Source organism: Symphalangus syndactylus, chromosome 12 (genome assembly GCF_028878055.3).
Source record: "Symphalangus syndactylus isolate Jambi chromosome 12, NHGRI_mSymSyn1-v2.1_pri, whole genome shotgun sequence".
NCBI classification, from domain to species: domain Eukaryota; kingdom Metazoa; phylum Chordata; class Mammalia; order Primates; family Hylobatidae; genus Symphalangus; species Symphalangus syndactylus.
This window is the reverse complement of record NC_072441.2, coordinates 131,815,546-131,837,063: the sequence shown is the minus strand read 5'-3', so window position 1 is coordinate 131,837,063 and position 21,518 is coordinate 131,815,546. Positions and strand designations below refer to the sequence as shown.

Here is a 21,518-nt window from a genome sequence, read left to right as displayed (position 1 = left end):
ATTTTGTGTTCTTGACCAGGCATGGTGGCTCACGCCTGTAATCCCAGCGCTTTGGGAGGTGGAGGCGGGTGGATCACCAGGTCAGGAGATAATGTTCCTTTTAAGACTAGATAGTAAATGATATTAACATAGATTTTCTTCCTAGGTAATATTTTTCTCTTCTTAAAGCATTCCGACTCTCCATGGAGTAATTACCAGCTAGGAGATTGTCAGTAAATAATATGTGATAATAGAGCATATTCTTCCCCTAGTAAAGCTTCTTGCTGAAATTATTGCAATTCATAGTTTTCATCGATGCAACTCCAAACTGGTAGACAGGACCCTATTGTGTGCCTTATAATGATGATAACAATAATAGTATGAACCATTTACTTACTTGATGGATTCATAGATTTATTCATACAGTATTCATTTGTTGCCTACTAGGCTAGGTTTTCTGCTGGGTGCTAGGAATGTTCTTGTGAGCAAGACTAATTCCTACTCTCCTGGAGCTAACAGTCAAAGAAAACAGATAATTTAGCAAATAATTATAATAATGAGTAAAGTAGGTATGATTGAGGAATTAAAGGAATATTTGGATAGTATATGGAAGGAGGCTGGGGAAACTGTAGAAAAACTTTCCAGAGGAAACGAAATTTAAGCTGAAGTCCAGGAATGTATAAAAAGAGATGAAGTAGGTCGGGCGCGGTGTCTCACGCTTGTAATCCCAGCACTTTGGGAGGCCGAGGCGGGCGGATCACAAGGTCAGGAGATCGAGACCACGGTGAAACCCCGTCTCTACTAAAAATACAAAAAAATTAGCCAGGCGTGGTGGCGGGCGCCTGTAGTCCCAGCTACTTGGAGAGGCTGAGGCAGGAGAATGGCGTGAACCCGGAAGGCGGAGCTTGCAGTGAGCCGAGATCGCGCCACTGCACTCCAGCCTGGGAGACAGAGCAAGACTCCGTCTCAAAAAAAAAAAAAAAAAAAAAAGAGATAAAGTAATCCAGACCAGTAGAACAATAAGTGTGAAGACCTGAAGCTGAAAGAAAGCATGGCAAGCCTGAGTCCAAAACTCCAATAAGACCGGAGAATTGTGCAAATGATACTGAGGAGGGAGGCAATCAGAGCCAAGTAGTGCCCTGTAGACTACAGAAAGGATTTTAGACTTTATCCATTGCAGAATTATAAGAGAGAAAGGACCCATTTAAAACAAGTTATTTTTGGCCGGGCACGGTGGCTCACGCCTGTAATCCCAGCACTTTGGGCAACCGAGGCGGGTGGATCACCTGGGGTCAGGAGTTCGAGACCAGCCTTACCAACATGGTGAAACCTCGTCTCTACTAAAAATACAAAAATTAGCCGGATGTGGTGGCGCATGCCTGTAATCCCAGCTACTTGGGAGGCTGAGACAGGAGAATCGCTTGAACCTGGGAGGTGGAGGTTGCAGTGAGCCAAGATCGTGCCACTGCACTCCAGCCTGGGTGACAGAACGAGACTTCATCTCAAAAAAAAAAACAAAACAGTTATTTTTGACTTCAGTATTTATTTCATTATACCCACAGTTATCACTCAGAAAACAGGTACTATATATGATATTTACATTGATATAACATTAATGAAGGGGGACAAAACTGAATGAAAGGGAGACCAATTAGGAGGATGTTATAGGATGATGGTGGCTTGTGCCCAGGGAAGTAGAAGTGAATTGACAGATTAAAGATAGGTATTTTGGAAGTAGAATTGGCCGAGCTTGATGAATAATGGATATAGAGAGTGAGAGAAAGTGAAAAATCAAGAATGACCCTGGGTTTGGTGGTACCATCATCAAAATAGAAAACAGAGAGGGAGCGAGACTGAGTAGAAAGATCAGCTGAGTTTTAGACATATTAAGGACAAGGTAGTTGTATGTACAACTATAGAGGTCAACAAAAAGATCTGGGATAGAGATACAAATTTGAGATTGTAAAATATATAGAGAAAGGAGAGTGTACAAGCAGAACTTCAAGGACAGTCCACATTTAAGGGTCTAAGGTGATGAAGGATGAGCCTGCAAAGGTGTTTAAATGGTGTGTTTGCGGGGATAAGAGGAAAAACAAGAGAATGTGGCTTCATGGCAAGAAAAGTCTTCCAGGACAGAAGAGTGAATGGTACTATCAGGTGCTGTTGAGCAGTGGAGCCAAAAAAGATAGGTGGACTAAAGATGCAGTGAAGCTTCATTACACTGGCGTTATACATTACATTGGCAGTGTGGCAAGAATAGTTTAAATGGGCTGGTAAGGTCTGGGGATATTTATAGAGTGTTGAAGAATGAGTAGGAAGTGAGAAGTTAGAGACATTGGATGTAGATAACTCATTCAAGAAGTGTGGTTGTGAAGGGAAATAAAATTGATAAGGCAGTGTTTGAAGAGGGATGTGTAGTTATTAAGGGAATTTATTTCCTTATCTCAAGCTGAGATAGACTTGAATGTGTTCAGAATGCTAATCAGGAAGATCATTAAGAACATGAAGAGTCAAGAGATAATGAGTAGATCAGCGAAGGCTGAATGGAATGGGCTTCACCTGATATTGTAATGTATTACCAGGTATTACCAGCCTAGTTGCTGGAAGGTTATGAGTAAAATAATTTATGATTATCTGTCTAAATGGGAGTACTCTTGCCTCAGCCAGATTTCCTGATTGTGTAGCTTTTCTCCCCAAGTTGCTGTGAATATTCCCTGGGAAAAGGAGGATTGAGAAATCGTTGCTCCTTGGACTACCTTTGTGTGGTTGGGCACTTCTTGTTCCACTGTGCCTTAGTTGTCACAGAATGTACTGGTCTGGAGTCCTGGGCATCAAATGCAGGCTTTTGTATAGGTGTAAGGAAGTTGGAAGGGATGGATTTCCACAGATGCATTTCCATGCCTCTAAAGGAATGCAGAGAAGGGCATATATGCATTTTAGGAAATTTTATTATTGTTAGCCAAAACTATAGTCTACCATATTACCCATTTAAACTATTCAAGAAGTCAGAACTGTCAATGTAGATTCAAAGAACAAATATTTCCAGTTTTATCTAGATTGTTTCAGAAAGTAGAAAAAGAGGATATATTACCTTAGCACATTCTATGAGTGTCTTCGTCTGTTCATGCTGCTATGAAAAATACCACAGATTGGGTAATTTATAAAGAACAGACATTTATTTTCTCACAGTCCTGGAGTCTGAGAAGTCCAAGATCAAGGTGCTGGCATTTGTGTGGTGAGTGCCTTCTTGCTGTTGCTTCACATGGTGGAGGATGGAAAGGCAAAAAGGGCTGAAAGCTGTATGAAGCCTCTTTTTTTTCTTTTAATTTTGATTTTTTTGAGATGGAGTCTTGCTCTGTTGGCCAAGCTGACCTCAGACTCCTGGGCTTAAGTGATTCTCCTGCCTCAGTCTCCTGAGTAGCTGGGACTACAGGTGCACATCACCATGCCTGGCTTAAAGCCTTATGAAGGCCTTAATCCCCTTTACAAGAGAGGAGGCCTCATGACCTAATCACCTCCTACAGGCCCCACCTCCTAATATTATCACATTGGATTTTAAAGTCCAATGTGAATTTTGGACGAGATACAAACATTGAAACCTTAGCAGTGAGGATAGTATGATGTCAAAATTGGACAAGAACAATTTGAGACAAGAAAGTATATAGGCCAGTCTTACTTATTAACATACAGGCATATATCCTAAATAAAAGTTTCTAGGCCTAGATACTTTTATTAGTGAAAACTGTTAATATTTATGGAAGAAATAACACCAGTCTTACATAAATTCTTTCAGAAAATAGAGGAGTAAAGAACAGTTCCCAGTCAGTTTTAGGAGACCAGCATAATTGTGATACAAAAATCTGACAAAGACATTATAAGAAAATTAGAGATTATTATCCCTTATGAAAATAGGTACAAAAATCATTAATAAGATATTAGCAAATAGAATCTAGCAATGTATTTGATAAAGTCGAAGTTAGGCTGGGCACGGTGGCTCACCTGTAATCCCAGCACTTTGAGAGGCCAAGGCGGGTGGATGACCTGAGGTCAGGAGTTTGAGACCAGCCTGGCTAGCATGGTGAAATCCCGTCTCTACTAAAAATTAAAAAAAAAAAAAAATTAGCCAGGTGTGGTGGCATGCGCCTGTGTCCCAGCTACTTGGGAGGCTGAGGCAGGAGAATCGCTTGAACCTGGGAGGCAGAGGGTGCAGTGAGTGGAGATCACGCCACTGCACTCCAGTCTGGGTGATGGAGCAAGGCTCTATCTCAAAAAAAAAAAGTTGACCTTAACTCAGAAATGCAAAATTAGTTTCATCTTAGAAAATCAATCACTGTAATTTGTCACATTAACAGAAGAGAAAAACTATGTAAGCATTTCAGTAGATGCAGAGAAAGTATTTGACATAATCCATGCCCATTTGTGAGAAAGACTATGAACAAATTAGGAATAGAAGAGAACTTGATAAAAAGTTATCCATGAAAAACCTATAACTAACATAATATTAAATATTCAAAATGTTAAATGTTTTTCTTCTAAGATCAGATGAGAAGCAAGGCAAGGATGTCTACCACTTCATTTAACATCTTATAGAAAATTCTAGAAAATGGAAAGAAGTAAAACTCTCCCTATTCATAGAAGATATGATTGTTTATATAGAAAAATTCTAAGGAATGTACTAAACATTTATGATTAATAATGATTTTACCAAAGTATAGGATACATGGTCAATATAAAAATTAATTGCATTTCTATAAACATGCAAGCAATTGGAAAATGAAATAAAAGTTTTTATTTATAATAGCTTTAAAAATCTACTTAGGGATGAGCTTAATAAAAGGAGTGCAAGATGTTTTTGTTAAAAACGATAAAACATTGCTTAGAGTAATTAAAGAACTCGGTAAGTGGAGAAATACTATGTTCATGTATTATAAGACTTGATATTTTGAGATATCACTTCTTTCCAAATTGATGTATAATCCCAGCAGGCTTTTTTTTTTTTTTGGTAAAAATTAATAATTGGATTCAAAAATTCAAATTGAAATGCAAGAATCTAGAATATCTAAAGCAGTCTTGGAAAATAACAAAGTTAAAGGACTGTACCATCTGACTTTAGGACTAAATAGAAAACTACAGAATCATGATAGTGTGATGCTTGCATAGGGCAGAAAAATAGATCAGTAGGATGCAATAGAAAGCCCAGAAAGGTTTCAAAAAAAATTGTTAGGGAAAGGACAGTGTTTTCAATAAATGGTATTGAAATAAGTGGATAGCCATATAAAAAAAATGAACCTTAATTTCATCTCACATACTACCTCAAAATTAATTTTCACTCATCAAAAGGCTCCACTGGCCTGGCATGGTGGCTCACGCCTGTAATCCCAACACTTTGGGAGGCTGAGGCAGGTGGATCACCTGAGGTCAGGAGTTCTAGACCAACTTGACCAATATGGTGAAAACCCATCTCTACTAAGAATATAAAAATTAGCTGGGCATGGTGATGGGTGCCTGTAATCCCAGCTACTCGAGAGGCTGAGGCAGGAAAATCACTTGAACCTGGGAGGTGGAGGTTGCCGCATGCCGAGATTGCACCACTGCGCTCCAGCCTGGGTGACAGAGCGAGACTCCATCTCAAAAAAAAAAAAAAAAAAAAAGGCACCACCAATAATTTTAGTAGGCAAGCCACAGATTAGAACATATTTACAAAACATATATGACAAAGGACTTGTATTTAGAAGATTATGAAGAACTCTTAAAATTCAGTAGTAAAAAGATAACTCAATTTTTAAAAAGGTAAAAAAAATTTAAGATACTTCACAAAGGAATATATATTGATGCCTAATAAGCACATGAAAAGATACTCAACATCGTTAGTCATCAGGAAAATGATTAAAGCCACAATGAGATACCCCTACACACCTAAATGGCTAAAATGTAAAATGACTAAAATATAAAAAACTGATACCATATATTGGCATGAATGTAGAGCAGTTGGAACTTTCTTATATTATTAATGTGAGTGTAACATGTATTAGCTAGGATGTGAAGCAGTTGAAACTCTCATACGTTGTTAATGGGAATGTAACATGGTATAATCACTTTAGAAAAAGGTCTGGTAGCTTCTTATAAATCTAAATATATATCTACCCTTTAACTGAGTAATTCCACACTTTTAGGGATTTACCCAAGAGAAATGAAATATAGCTTGTCAAAAGACCTGTTACAGGAATGTTAATAGCTGAAAAATGGAATTGGAGAAAGGATAAATTAACTGGGGTATATTATTCATATTGCTATTGTTACCTGCAACAACATGGATAAATCTCACAAATACTATGCTGAGTTGAAGAAGCCTATGTAAAAAGGTTTGTATTTGTATGCTTCCGTTCATATGAAGTTTTGAGGAAGTAAAAGTAATCTGTGGGGACATAATGAGAATAGTATTTGCTTGGGGTAGGAAGACAGTGGTTTGTTTGGGGATTTACGAAGAAAGGACATGGTGGAACTTTCTGGATTAATGGACATGTTCTATATTTTGATAGAGATTTAGGTTATCTGAGTATATGTACTTACCAGACTTACCAATTGGCATACGTAAGATTAAGTAATTTAAGATTTGTACAGTTGAATGTTTGTAAATTTACCTAGAAAAACACACAAAAGAATTGCAATCAACTACTGAATTTTAGCAAAAATAATTTTATAAAATAAGTGAATTTTACAAAAATAAGGCATATTAAACTTATTGTGAAAAGTAAACCAGCTGGGCGTGGTGGCTCACACCTGTAATCTCAGCACTTTGGGAGACCAAGGCGGGAGGATCACTTGAGGTCAGGAGTTTGAGACCAGCCTGGCCAACATGGCGAAACCCTGTCTCTACTAAAAATACAAAAAAATTAGCTGGGCATGGTGGTGCATGCCTGTAATCCCAGCTACTCAGGAGGCTGAGGCAGTAGAATCGCTTGAACCCAGGAAGTGGAGGTTGCAGTGAACTGAGATCAGCCAGCCTGGGTGACAGCATGAGACTCCATCTCAAAAAAAAAAAAGAAAAGAAAAAAGCAAATCTATAAAATGTTTAGAAGAAAATATAAGCACATATATTCATGACTGTGTGTCAGGGATATATTTCTTACATGGACAGTTGTTTTGGAGAGCAATTTGGAATATCCAGTACTTTATGACTCAGTAGTTCAACGTCCAAGGAACTTTCTACATGTGCACTAGGAAACAACTACAAGAATGTTTACAAGAGTATTGTTTTAATGGAGAAGAAAAAGGTGGAAAGAAAATTAAATTTCTATTTACTAGAGAATAGATGAATAAATATTGGTATATTCATAGACTGGACCACTGTCTGAAGATCAGTGAACTAAAGTGAAATATATCCACATGAGTGAATCTCCCAGTTTTCATAATGTTGGCTGATGTCAACAGAGGAATCCATATAATATAATACCATGTATATATAATTTTAAAACATGTAAAACAATACTACTGATTTTTTACAAATCCAAAAACACTTACGGAAAATATTTAAAAATTAAGAATAGTTGTTAATTTAGGACTGGTGGGAGGTGGGACTTGATACACTTGGAAAGCAAGTCACAGGGGCCCCAACTGTTATTGTAAAGGTTATTTCTTATGCCAGTGGTGTGTGAAGTCATCTCTTTGTTATATTATTTCCTATACTACTTTATTTGTCTAAAATATTTTCTAATTATCACCCACTGCCCCTAATCCCATTTCATTCCTTCTGTATGCTTGCCACTAATGCCCTTTACAATTCAGCAGCAGTTAATGGCTGGCCTAGAGTGCCTGTAATCTATACTGGGGAGGTGGTTCCATCTAGTGGGAAAAATGTTGCATGTATTCTATGGGACATTCCTTTTAGGAAGGAAGAATAAAGAAGTAATAGCCTGAGTCCTTTTATTTCACAAAAATTTAAGAGACAGGCTGGGCACGGTGGCTCACGCCTGTAATCCCAGCATTTTGGGAGGCCGAGGCGGGCGGATCACGAGGTCAGGAGATCGAGACCATCCTGGCTAACACGGTGAAACCCCGTCTCTACTAAAAATAAAATAAAAAAATTAGCCAGGCGTAGTGGCGGGTGCCTGTAGTCCCAGCTACTCAGGAGGCTGAGACAGGAGAAAGGCATGAACCTGGGAGGTGGAGCTTGCAGTGAGCTGAGATCATGCCATCACACTCCAGCCTGGGCAAGATCGCGCCATTGCACTCCAGCCTGGGAGACAGAATGAGACTCCGTCTCAAAAAAAAATAAATAAATAAATAAAAAATAAAATTTAAGAGACAAAGAAAAAGTTATTATTTAGAAATATGTGGCCTTTTCCATTATTAAGATAATGCTGTGAATTTCCTAGGACATTTAGGTAGACCAACAGGACTCAGATGGGTTCTTATTTCTAACTTGCATATGTTTTGTTTTTCAGAAGGAGTTGAGCCTTCCAAGAAGAGGCAGCTTGTAAGTAGATGATTATTACCATTATGATTATGATCTCCTACTTAGGAACCCCTCTTGGGAACATTTCCCACTATCATGTGGAGGAATCCCGCTCAGGAATATTTCTTTCTGTGTACTCCTATGTGAGCTAGGGAAGCCAGCAGGCCAACTGACTTCCACTAGGTCAGATCTTCCCCTCCCCCGCCATTCCTCCTGACCTCCAAACCTCTTCCGTCTCAGTTTCCACATAGCATTTTGGGAAAGTTACAACTTAAATATTCATCACAGTCTTATGCTTGTGCTTTGGGATTTACTGAGTTTTTGTAAACTCAAGCTAAGGAAGTAGGAATATTAAAATGGAAACCCTTTGCATTTACATCTATCCCATAACATGGTATGAGGAGAAGACCAACTTTTCTGATAAGTTGAGGCAAGGGCAGCTAAGTTTGGAGACTATGTTGAGTGGAATAGGTTCCCAACCTGTTTGGTTTTTTTCTGGCTTCAGGGTTAGGGGAGATTAATAAATAGTCTTTGTCCCTGGATTTTAATTTCTTATATTCTCTTGGACTGCTTTTCCTCTAGGAATTCTGTTGGGGCAGTATTAGAAATTTGGCTAATCAGAATCTCCTGGAATGTTTGTTAAAGTGCAGAGTGTGAACTTAATGCATTAAAATCTCTGTGTTGGGGCCCAAAAACCTGTATTGTATATACCTACAACACACTCATATTTACCATGATTTACTAGTAAAGTCACATCTGGGGAACCCTAAGGAAATAGAGCTGTGATAAAACAATGGCTTTTAAACTTTTCCTTAACAAAAAAAGAGGTGTAATTAAGGAGGAGATCACAACAGCATTCATATTTATCTATTAAGTATGCTTTACATACACATCATATGCAGTTTTTAAATGTTTAAATGAAACACGTAGTAATTTTTTCTGTTACTGTCCATTTTAGGATTTTGTTTTCTGAAAAATGCTCTAGTGATTAAATTTTCCTTTGAGATTTTTGTGAAGCCTTTTGGGCTGTTTTTGAAAACTTATTTTGGTTTGATGTGAAGAGACTTGAGTCAGAAAACTCATAAGTTTCAGTCTTGACCATGCCATTTAACTAGCTTTGTAAACCTAGACAAATCACTTTATCTTCTTAAACCTCAGTTGCCTTATCTATAAAATGAAGATAATGTTACCTATGTTTTCTTCTTACTAAACCTGTTAGAAGGATCACTTAATATATGTATATTGCTTTATTACTTATAGTTTAATTTTAATATATGTTAGCTTTAGAATTCTTAATGGGTTAAATTTGGATGAATTCTATTACTTAAGAGGCACATTTTAAATTTTAAATTCAGTTTCTAGCAGTGGATATTCAGTCTAGCTTCACAAGTGTCCTGAGTCTTCTGTAAATGGCAAGGGCTCTACCAGGATTCTTAAGAGGAATGATACACCAAATAGGTATGCATAACTGAAAAGGAGTAGCTTTTCAGCAAATATTTGTACTTGGTCATTTTTCTACTATTTCTGCCCCCCCGCCCCCTTTTTTTGGTTCCTTCTATTTGAAAACTGTCTGAGATTTGCCTTTTCTTAGTAGTAAGTGAAATAAATTAAGGCCTGAGACAGGTAGCTTCTTGCAGGAATGTGTGTCCTCAATGAATGGAGTTGCTGGGAAGAAGGAGAAGGAGGAGTATTCTTATTTTTATTTTATACCAGAATAATTTTTTGGTCATTTTAGTGATATCTAAAGTTAGGCCTACTCTAACTGCCTTAAAAACGTTTAATTAATAAGGATCAGAAATAGATTTTCCCTCCTCTTTTTTGATAAAGTAACTCACATTTAAACAATTGATCACTCAGTAAATACACAGTAACATCTACTCTGGGTCAGGCGCAGTGGCTCACGCCTGTAGTCCCAGCACTTTGGGAGGCTGAGGTAGGTGGATCACCTGAGGTCAGTAGTTCGAGACCAGCCTGACCAATACGGTAAAACCCTGTCTCTACTAAAAATAAAAATAAAAATTAGCCAGGCATCATGGCATGCGCCTGTAGTCCCAGTTACTCAGGAGGCTGAGACAGGAGAATTGCTTGAATCCAGGAGACGGAGGTTGCAGTGAGCTGAGATCACGCCACTGCACTCCAGCCTGGGCGACAGAGTGATGCTCCGTCAAAAAATAAATAAATAAATAAAAAAGCCTACTCTGTGCTGGTTAGAGTGATCTAAGTTCTGAGGCTGTTAAGATTCAATTAGATAAATTCTTCTTTTGAAGAGCTTACACTTAAGTAAGCCAGAAGTTCTTCAGTTCTTTAATATAAACAATATCCTTTCTTATCTCTAATATTAGAGGAGTCGAAAAAGTTTTGTTCTGGAAGGAAGCAAGGAAACATGGGTACTAATATAGGCTTTGTCACTAACAAATCATATGTGGCTTTAAAACAGGAGCTCCCACTTCTGGACCTGAATTGCCATACTTGTAAAATGAAGGGATTGGCTACCTGATCTCTATGCTTAGTCGTCTCCCCAAAGTTCCATGGTACCTCTTGTACACAGAGCTGGGCAAGTCTTTGTAGGAAGTGTGCAGTAGGAGGCAAAGTACTGCTTAGCATTTGTAGTAAACAGGTAAGAACCACAAAACAAATATTTGAATAAGTTTAATTACTACAAAATTTGTTGTGTGGAAAAACTGATGTTAATAAAATGAGTGACTTACCATTTGCTCCACTGTTTCTCGTCCTCATAACCTGATCTGGAAAATTTTTAAAGTTTCTATAATTGTCATTTAAGTCTTGGTCAGAAGGAGGGGGCATTATATTTGTGTCCCTGTTTGTCTCTTTCTTAGAATGGTTCTCCCAAGAGCGAATCCTATGGTGTGCTCATTCCAGGTTATAAAGGCCTGTTTCCTCTGACATATCCTTCATGGACATAGAGACATTTAGAATTTGCCTCTAGTTTGGTGTTCTTGTCCTTTGAGAGAGCATTTTTGTTAATTAATTTTTGAGGCTTTCAATTGCTTTGCTTTTCACGTAATATGTTAGTTGCTTTAAAATGGACAGGAACTCAAATATGGGTTTCTAGACTTATGTGACAACTTGGCATTATACAAAATACACATTCTTCCACCCAACAAGTAACTCCTCCAAAGTCTCCAAATTGGTAAGTGGAAGTATAGCATAAAAATTAAGAGCTTCGGTTCGCAAGTCAGGCAGATGTGGGTTTCAGTCACGGCACTATTACTTACTAGATGTTTTTTGGTAACATCTGTTACTATATTTTTGTCTTTTTGCCTCCATTCACTTTGTCATTTGCTCAAATCTTTCCATCCATGCATCCATCATACTATATTATTTTAGTTCCAATTATGTGTAGGCACTATTCTAGATACTGGAGATACAGTAGTGAATAAAGCAGACAAGGTCCCTGTGCTCATGGAATTTCCATTCTGCTTAAGAGAGACAAAAACATGTATGATATGCCATATGGTACTTACTGCTATGAAGAAAAATAAAGCCAGATATCAGATAGGAGGATGTGTGTTTCTGTGAGATGAGGGTTTAAATTTTAAATTTTAAATTGAATTGTCTAGGCTGGGTGTGGTGGTTCACACCTGTAATCTGAGCACTTTGAGAGACTGAGGCAGGAGGATCGCTTGAGTCCAGGAGTTTGAGACCAGCCTGGGCAACATAGTGAGACCCTGTCTCTACAAAAAAATTTTAAAAATCAAAAAAATATGGATTGTCCAGGAATTTTCTCATTAAGGCAACATTTGAGCAGAGAACAGGAGTCTGGAATGAGTGATACTGAGATAGAGATAGATCCATAATTATATAAGTATATAAATATATATTTATATACTTATATAAGTATATATTTATATATTTATATTATATATAAGTATATAAATATATATTTATATATGTATATGTATTTATATATGTATCTATAAGTACACACACACACACACACACACACACACACACAGATTTATAGTGACATTGGTCAGATTAGGGAAGAGAGCTGTTAAATTCCAATACGCAAAATGCAAACATCATCTATGCCTGCCATGATAAGGGCTTTATTGGGGCAAGGTGGTTATGAAAGTTCTTTTGGCCTGGCTCATACCATTTATTTTAGATGTAGCTTCCTGAAACTAAATCATTTTCATTTTTAGAAAGCTATTTCATATTTAAACCCATCTGGGTATTTTTTTAATGCATTAAAAATGTAGTTTAGAATATCAGACCTAAGGGAGTTGATAACCTTGTTCAAAGTGTAATATCTGTGAAAAGAAGATTTTGAAGTTCTAAAGTTACTTGTATCTGTTTACCCAGGCTAGAAGGGTTTTATATTTTACTTTTTCATAATTAAAGCAGCTCTGAATGGCTTTTCTTGCCCAATGCTATGGAGGGGGCCTCTTTTTGATGATTCCTTTCAAATAGGATTGTTTCTTTTGCTGTTGTTATTTTGTTTGTTTTTGTGACAGGGTCTCATTCTGTAGCCTAGGCTGGAGTGCAGTGGCGCAATCTCAGCTCACTGCAGCCTGGTCCTCCCTGGCCTCAGGAGATCTTCCCACCACAGCCTCCTGAGTGGCTGAGACCACAGGCGCCTGCCACCACATCTGGCTAATTTTTGTATTTTTTGTAGAGATGGGGTTTCACTATGTTGCTCAGGCTGGTCTGGAACTCCTGAGCTCAAGCTATCTGCCTACCTTGGCTTCCCAAAGTGCTTAGATTACAGGCATGAACCACAATGCCTGGCAATTGTTTATTTTGTTTGTGAATTTCAGCACCATTACCTAGACCCTACATTTGGGAGCTTAATGTAAATAATGCTTATGTCTCCATTTACCATGAAAGTAAAGCTTTTCTAATACCCATTAGGCTTAAGATAATTTTCCTCATATTTCATGAAATGTCTTGCTTTATTTCTTAGAGGCTATGAGCAGTCAATTTAGATAATGGACTGTAGGAGTGGAGAGGTAGCTGTTGGTTGCATTCATCATGGGGTATGTGTATATGTGTGTGTTGATATTATTGACATTGCTGGCTTGTAGTCTTTAGAGCCCTTGGGGATAGTTAACCTTTTATTTTGTCAGCTTACTCATTTGGGCAGTGGACTTAGATACCAGATATTGGATGAAAGTAAATGTCTGGTGTCTGTGGTGATAGGCACTGCATAGTGGGCAGGGGGGAGTCCCTGGGCCCCATGGATGTGATGTGTCAAACTTTGCTTCTATGAAACTGACAGCGTCATGTACTTTCCCATTCTGATGCAACTCGATGCCTGGATCAATGCTTCTGGAAAATGTGCTAAAAAGAGATACCACCTGCTGCATACACATAATAAACCCTTTGTTGAGGTATCAGTGGTGTCTGATATAGCGCTTTAGGTTTTCTGTGGGGCTTTGAAAATCAGGAAATTTTGCAACCTTTCAAGACTCTAAAGGCCAGGGTGATAGCTTTTTGTTACATTTAAGACCCTGTCTTTTAAAAATTGGTCTTATATAGGAAGTAATTTTATATAGATTCTGTAAGTGTCCAATGCGAAGGCAGGACATAGCAGAGGTTGGGAGGGAAGTAGCCATAGTCATCACTCATATCCCTACAGGGAACCATTTTGTTGTTAAAAAATGGACGTAATTGTTGGCGAGCTCTGCCTGTGTAGGTGGGATCTGAAAATCCTTGAGAACCTATTTTTGTTACTGTATGTTGAGAATAGTTATTGTTATACTCATTATCCCCACATTTATATCGCTAGATCTCATAACTGTCCATTCACCATAAAGTGACTGGTATTTCAGAGACATCTGAACGGTAGGTAGCATTTATGAATCTGAAGTCATTGTCTTTCTCAAAACTCAGGTCCTCTCTTATACTCTAGCTTATTAAATGGTACTGCTTCCTCAAGATAGAAAATTTAGTTATTTTTGTTGCCATGCTCTTCCTTACACTCACAAGTCTTTTGTTATACCTCTCAAATATCTCTTGGTGTTCTGTCTTTATTTTTATTTTATTTTATTTTTTTGAGACTGAGTCTCGCTCTGTCATCCAATCTGGAGTACAGTGGCGCCATCTGGGCTCACTGCAAGCTCCGCCTCCCGGGTTCACGCCATTCTCCCACCTCAGCCTCCTGAGTAGCTGGGACTACAGGCCCCCGCCACCACACCCGGCTAATTTTTTGTATTTTTAGTAGAGACTGGGTATCACCGTGTTAGCCAGGATGGTCTGGATCTCCTGACCTCGTGATCCGCCCGCGTCAGCCTCCCAAAGTGCTGGGATTACAGGCGTGAGCCACTGCGCCCGCCTTTTTTTTTTTTTTTTTTTTTTGTGACGGAGTCTCGCTCAGTTGCCCAGGCTGGAGTGCAGTGGTGCGATCTTGGCTTATTGCAAGCTCCGCCTCCCGGGTTCACGCCATTCTCCTGCCTCAGTCTCCCGAGTAGCTGGGACTACAGGCGCCTGCCACCATGCCCGGCTGATTTTTTTGTATTTTTAGTAGAGACGGGGGCTTCACCGTGTTAGCCAGGATGGTCTCGATCTCCTGACCTCGTGATCCACCCGCCTCGGCCTCCCAAAATGCTGGGATTAGAGGCGTGAGCCACCAAGCCTGGCCTTTTTTTTTTTTTTTTTTTGAGATGGAGTCTTGCTCTCTCTCCCAGGCTGGAGTGCAATGGCACAATCTCGGTTCACTGCAACCTCCGCCTCCCAGGTTCAAGTGATTCTTCCGCTTCAGCCTCCCGAGTAGCTGGTACTACAGACGTGTGCCACCACGCCTGGCTAATTTTTTGTATTTTTTTTTTTTTTTTTTTTTTTGAGATGGAGTCTCGCTCTGTCGCCCAGGCTGGAGTGCAGTGGCACAATCTCGGCTCACTGCAAGCTCCGCCTCCCGGGTTCACGCCATTCTCCTGCCTCAGCCTCTCTGAGTAGCTGGGACTACAGGCGCCCGCAACCACGCCCGGCTAATTTTTTGTATTTTTAGTAGAGACGGGGTTTCACCATGGTCTCGATCTCCTAACCTCATGATCCGCCCGCCTCGGCCTCCCAAAGTGCTGGGATTACAAGCGTGAGCCACCGCGCCCGGCTAATTTTTTGTATTTTTATTAGAGACGGGGTTTCACCACGTTAGCCAGGATGGTCTCAATCTGACCTCATCATCCACCCGCCTCGGCCTCCCAAGTGCTGGGATTACAGGCCTGAGCCACCGCGCCCGGCTGGTGTTCTTTCATTCTTTATACTACCACTGGTATGTCCAGATAGTCCCAGCCATTGTAATAATCTCTTGCCTCTGCTACTGCCATAACCTCCTAACTGGCCTTTATCTGGCATTGCTCACCCTCAGTCTACCTATCATACAATAGCCAGGAAAAGCTTTTTAAAATGCGGATTTCATTATTAGATATTAATTTAAACTTTTTTGGTGATTTTTTTTTTTTTTTTGAAACAGAATCTCACTTTGTCACCCAGGTTGGAGTACAGTGGTGCGATCACGGCTCACTGCAGCCCCAACCTTCCTGGGCTCAGGTGGTACTCGCACCTCAGTCTCCCAAGTAGCTGGCACCACAGGTGCACGCCGCCACACCCAGCTAATTTTTGTACTTCTTGTAGAGATGGGGTTTTGCCATGTTGCCCTGGCTGGTCTTGAACTCCTGGGCTAAAACTACCTGCCTTCCTCGGCCTTCCGAGGTGCTGAGATTACAGGTGTGAGCCTCTGCACCTGGCCTTTGATGAATTTTTTCTTACTCTTAGGATCACACCTGACTATCTATACAGTGTGGTTGCTATATTTGTCTCCATGTTTTACACAATATGTTCTCTGTGCCTGGAATTTTTGTTTTGTTTTGTTTTGTTTTGTTTTGTTTTGAGAGTCTCACTCTATCGCCAGACTGGAGCACAGTGACGCTATCTCGGCTCACTGCAATCTCCACCTCCTGGGTTCAAGCAGTTCTCCTGTCTCAGCCTCCCGAGTAGCTGGGACTACAGGTGCACGCCATGACACTCAGCTAATTTTTTTTTTTATTTTTAGTAGAGTCAGGGTTTCACCACATTGGTCAGGCTGGTCTCAAACTCCCAACCTCAGATGATCAAGCAATTCTCCTGCCTCATCCTCCTGAGTAGCTGGGACTACAGGTGCACTCCACCACGCCAAGCTAATTTTTATATTTTTAGGGTTTCACCATGTTGGCCATGATGGTCTCAATCTTTTGACCTCGTGATCTGCCTGCCTCGGCCTCCCAAAGTGCTGGGATTACAGGCATGAGCCCTCGTGCCCAGCTGGAATGTTCTTTTTCCATCTATACCAGTCTAGTTCCTACTCATCTTTCAAGTCCCAGCTTACATCTCACTTCCTTATGAAAGGCGTTCCTGACCTCGCCCAAACCTTGCTGTCTGTAGACTAAGTTGGGTTTCCCAGGACATACTTTCAATAAACCCTCTACTTTTCATCACAGCTCTTACATCAGTTGTAAATAAAGAACTGTTTGTCTGCCTTTTCCCATTGTGTAGTATATAAGTATTAGCTCAGTCTGCTATAACAAAATACCACATGCTTAAATAACAAAAATTTATTTTCTCACAATTATGCAAGCTTGTAGTCCAAGAAGGTGACAACATGCTAAGTTTCTGGTAAACCTCTCTTCCTGGCTTGCAGAGAGTGGCCTTCTTGCTGTGTGCTCACATGGCCTTTATGTGGTACACCAGCCTGAGGATAGGGGCATAGATCTATCTCTTCTTCTTTTTCTTCTTCCTTCTCCCTCCTTCCTTATTTCTTCCTTCATTTTCAAGGCCAACAGTCCTATAGGATTAGAGCCCACCCCTATGACCTCATTTAATCTTAATTACTTCCTAAAGAACCTATATAGAAATATAGTCAGATTGGGGGTGAAAGCTTTAACATGAATTTTGGGGAGACACAGTTTAGTCCATAGCAGATGGTAAGCTCCGTGAGTTCAGGACCATGTTGTGCGGTACAATATGCTGATCCCAGAGCCTACTATAGAGTTTAACACAAATTGGCAATCATTTGAGCTTGTTCCAAACATTGATATGGTCTGGCACAAGAATACAAATAGAGGTATACACGTTTAATCATTTAAAATAGAGCTACCAAATTGTAAAATAAAATAAATATGTTTTATCCTCCTACCTCTAGAAATATAGTTGTATAATAACAAATTTTGACATATGTGTAAAGCTATTGATTTTTTAAAAATAGGCACATGTTAAATATTTAACTCATTATTAGTAAGGGAATCTGGCAGATATATTAGCCAGTTCAAAGAAGTAAAAGAACCACAAAGTGATATGTGGTATGTGTATGTGTAGTGTTGAAATACATGTATTATTTATTATAAAATTGAGTTTTTCCATGGAGAGAAAGGAAGTCAGTTGCACCTTCACTGCACAGAACTGATCAGCATGTCTATAGACAAACATTATTTTGTGCACTGGATGTACTGGCTCACACCTGTAATCCCAGCACTTTGGGAGGCTGAGGCAGGAAGATCACTTGAGCCCAGGAGTTTGAGCCCAGCCTGGGCAATGTAGTGAGACCCTATCTCTGCAAAAGTTTTTTTTAAAAAAATTAGCCAGGTATGGTGATGACTGCCTGTAGTCCTAGCTACTTAGGGGGCTGAAGTGGGAAGGTTGAGCCTGCAGTGAGCCATGATTGCACCGCTGTACTCCACCCTGGGTGACAGAGAGAGACCGTTTCAAAAAAAAAAAAAAAAAAAAAAGAAATTATTTCATATAACATCATTTACCTGTAACTTACAGAGTTGTAAAGTCGCTCAAAGATAATAAAAGACAAACTAGAAGAGTATTCTCTAAACAATATGCATAGTTTTTTATTGGAAATGTCTAGTAACCTTTTTTTCTTTTTTAACTTTTTCCAATTTTTTTTTATAATCTCCTACCTTTTCATCTAAAATAATCTGAAACCTTTTTGGTCACAAAACAGGGGTGGTCTCATTGGGTTTGGCCTGATTATTTGCATAGTGTAGCCAGAACGTTAATTTGCCATAAGACCTTCTTAAATTTACTTTGCTGTAAATTTTTATAAAGAATCTCAGATTGGACTTTTACAGGCCTCTATTATTTGTATTTCGAGGCTAGGAAGGCAAGTCTAAGAAATACCACATTTCACTTGTAATAACTATAAATTTGGGTGAATTCCTAAGGGTCCTGGGCCTTCCAGGAAGTGACCTTCCTTACCAACTGTAAGTCTGGACCCTATAAAGCCAGATACCAGGCCAGTTTTCCCAGGAAGGTTTTGTAAGTATTGGCTCCATAAAGTCAACCATAGTTCCTTAAAAGTAGTTTGTTATACGTGATCAAATAAGCATGATTCTCAAATGTGACCTTTCAGGCAAGCTCTTTGTTGGACAACCATTTTTTACAATTATATTCTGGTCAAAAGGAGAACAGATTCTTGTTAGCCCTATTCAAATAACCGTATTGCCTTGAACTGTAAGGAGACTCAGTAAGATGTTCTTAGTTCTGGGTTAGGGGAGGGTCAGTGAGAATCAGATGTGATTTAGGAATGTTTCATTTTACAAGAGCAAAGTCTACTTAATTGTTAAGAGTTATAGATAGCCTAACAAGGAATACAACTGGCTCCCTTGCATATTAGAAAATGAACATTAAAATAATATTTCAAACAAATTACTGTAATCATTTCTTATAGTTCATACAGTTCTGTGTACCTAATTCTCATTTCACTGGATCTCAGGTTAGTAGTCGGCTTCTTAACTAAAAAAAGTTCTGGAAATTCTGACTCATTCCACTGGAACGATCTGGAAGTTGTCCAGTTGTCCAAGCAATGCCATTGGAAGCATGTCTATTCTTTGATGTGTCAGTAGTTTTAAAATACCTGCCGCAGTCCTTTTCCATGGAGCTCTGAGACAACCCTTCTTTGTTGAAGACACAGACTCTGGCTTCTAGTTGATTTTAGAGCCTTCAGACAGGCCTCAGCACAAAACGGAATCTCTCTGCATGTGACAGAGACTCATATCATAAGAATAATGCAACTACCAAGGAAATTAAGTTGTTTTTGTCACATGTAAAATGAGAATAATACGGCCAGTCCAAAAACTTGTAGCAAACTGTGAGAGATTATTGCAAATAAGACAGTGAAGGTTACATCTGATTTAGAAAACATAGATAAACGTAATTTTTAGAGAGGGAAAATTCTTTATGTATAACATAATATTCTTGTGGTATTATACAGACACCAAAAACATACCAAGAATATACTAAGGATATCAAGTAAAGAGATTCAGTGGGTCTGGAATAAGTCCTATACATCTATATTTTTATAAAACTTCACTGACCTAGAAGGTGCTGGATTCAAATGTTAAAAGTAAGGTTGTTACCAAGTAAACATTTTCGATTTTATTCATTAATTCATTTGGTTTGTTTGTTTGTTTATTTATTTATTTATTTTAGACAAGGTCTTTCTCTGTTGCCCAGGCTGGAGTGCAGTGGCTCTGTCATAGCTCACGGCAGCCTCAACCTCCTGGGCTCAAGCGATCCTTCTGTTTCAGCTTCTCAGGTAGCTGGGACTATAAGCATGCATCACCATGCCCAGCTTATTTATTTCGTTTAATTTATTTTTTATTTTATTTTAATTTTTTGCAGGGGGTGGGGTAGAGATAGGGTCTTGTAATGTTCCCCAGGCTGGTCTCTAACTCCTGGGCTCATGTGATCCTCCTGCCTCAGCCTCCCAAAACGTTGGGATTGCAGATGTGAGCCACCGCACCTGGCCAGTATTTTAGATAATAACTGAAATTAAGACTGAAAACACTTCTTCCTGTAGGAGATTAAAAAAAAAAAAAGACTGAAAACACTAAACTTTTGTTTCCTAAAATCTGGCAGAGTTCTGTCAGGACTCAGAAACATTGTAGATAATGAGGACATTGACAAATCTCTAGGAGTTTTCTATTAATCATACAATAACTAGAATATTTATAGTAATAGCATTTTACCCATACAACTTTAACCTAGGGAACACTGAACATGTCTTCTGGTAGATAACTTTTCTCATGAAATTCATTAATAACAAAATATTAAACCTAATTATTTCTAACATTTCTCTAAAAAGGAGAAAACACGTCTTTGTGATTTTGCCAAGGATGTTTTGGGATATCTCAGAGATAGTTTTTGGTATTAAAAATACACTGACCCCAGCACTTTGGGAGGCCAAGGTGGGAGGATTGCTTGAGCTCAGGAGTTTGAGACCAGCCTGGGCAACATGTTGAAACCGTATTTCTACAAAAATATATAAAAGTTAGCTGGGCGTAGTAGCGCACACCTGTGGTCCCAGCTACTTGGGAGGCTGAGGTGGAAGGATTGCTTGAGCCTGGGAGGTGGAGGTTGCAGTGAACTGAGATCATGCCACTGCACTCTAGCCTGGGTGACAGAGTGAGACCCTGTCTCAAATTAAAAAAAAAAAAAAAAAAAAATTACACTGAAAGTTTTATTTTATTATTTTCTACACGTAGAAAATAATTTGGGAAAGACAAATATTCAAAGAATTGTTAGTGGAAACACTTAAGATAGGATTGTTGGTGCTTGAGAAATAATACCTGGTTACTTATTTAACCTAAGTGACAGTAAAACATTTATAAACAAACATAGAAAGTAACACGATTTTAAATAACTGTAGTTTTTTTTATGAGGAGCCCTGTGCTTGCTTGATTAAGGACATGATAAGTCAGCATAAAGCACAGAAAATTTTTCTAGCAAGACACAAAATATTTGCTAACTAGGCATATTACACAGCATAAAATAATATACTTTAATATTGTAGGTAATGGCAGTAAACAGTAAACCAAGGACATGGACTTACCAAAATTGAATAAATTATTTGCTAAAATTTTAACCAGTTTTAGCTTTTCAGACTCAGGTATTATAAACCATGACAGTCAAAATTCACATTCCAAGTTGTGCCCTTCATTAGTCTTCATATTCTGGAACAGACTTACGCTTTACTTGAGGACAAGTTTTAGGGGTTCTCAAGGTCAGAGTTAATTTGATAATGAGTACTAAGATGTTATTAAGATGCAGTGCATTTTTAGTGTTATCAAATGAATCAGTA

At 38.9% G+C, this 21,518-nt stretch overlaps 1 protein-coding gene and 1 long non-coding RNA gene across 15 annotated transcripts in view; one reads left to right on the top strand and one right to left on the bottom strand.

Moving 5' to 3' along the window:
- The window catches only part of MAST2 (microtubule associated serine/threonine kinase 2), a 239,566-nt gene that overhangs the window by 74,198 nt on the left and 143,850 nt on the right, over nucleotides 1-21,518 (top strand). For all 12 annotated transcript variants that reach the window (XM_055255357.2, XM_063627595.1, XM_063627592.1 and 9 more), the window contains one exon: nucleotides 8,424-8,455. In XM_055255357.2, the coding sequence (XP_055111332.1) occupies nucleotides 8,424-8,455 (32 nt within the window). The remainder of the gene's footprint in view (nucleotides 1-8,423; nucleotides 8,456-21,518) is intronic.
- LOC129469120 (uncharacterized) overlaps nucleotides 1-21,518 on the bottom strand; it is a 32,239-nt gene that overhangs the window by 10,488 nt on the left and 233 nt on the right. The window contains exons 2-3 of one of the 3 annotated variants that reach the window (XR_008652910.2): nucleotides 19,293-19,410; nucleotides 2,736-2,882 (exon numbers count right to left, since the gene is read on the bottom strand). This is a non-coding gene — a long non-coding RNA (uncharacterized lncRNA). Of the gene's footprint in view, nucleotides 1-2,735; nucleotides 2,883-6,549; nucleotides 7,050-19,292; nucleotides 19,411-21,518 lie in introns of those variants that run through there. The other 2 variants (XR_008652911.2, XR_010117702.1) reach the window with 2 other exon arrangements.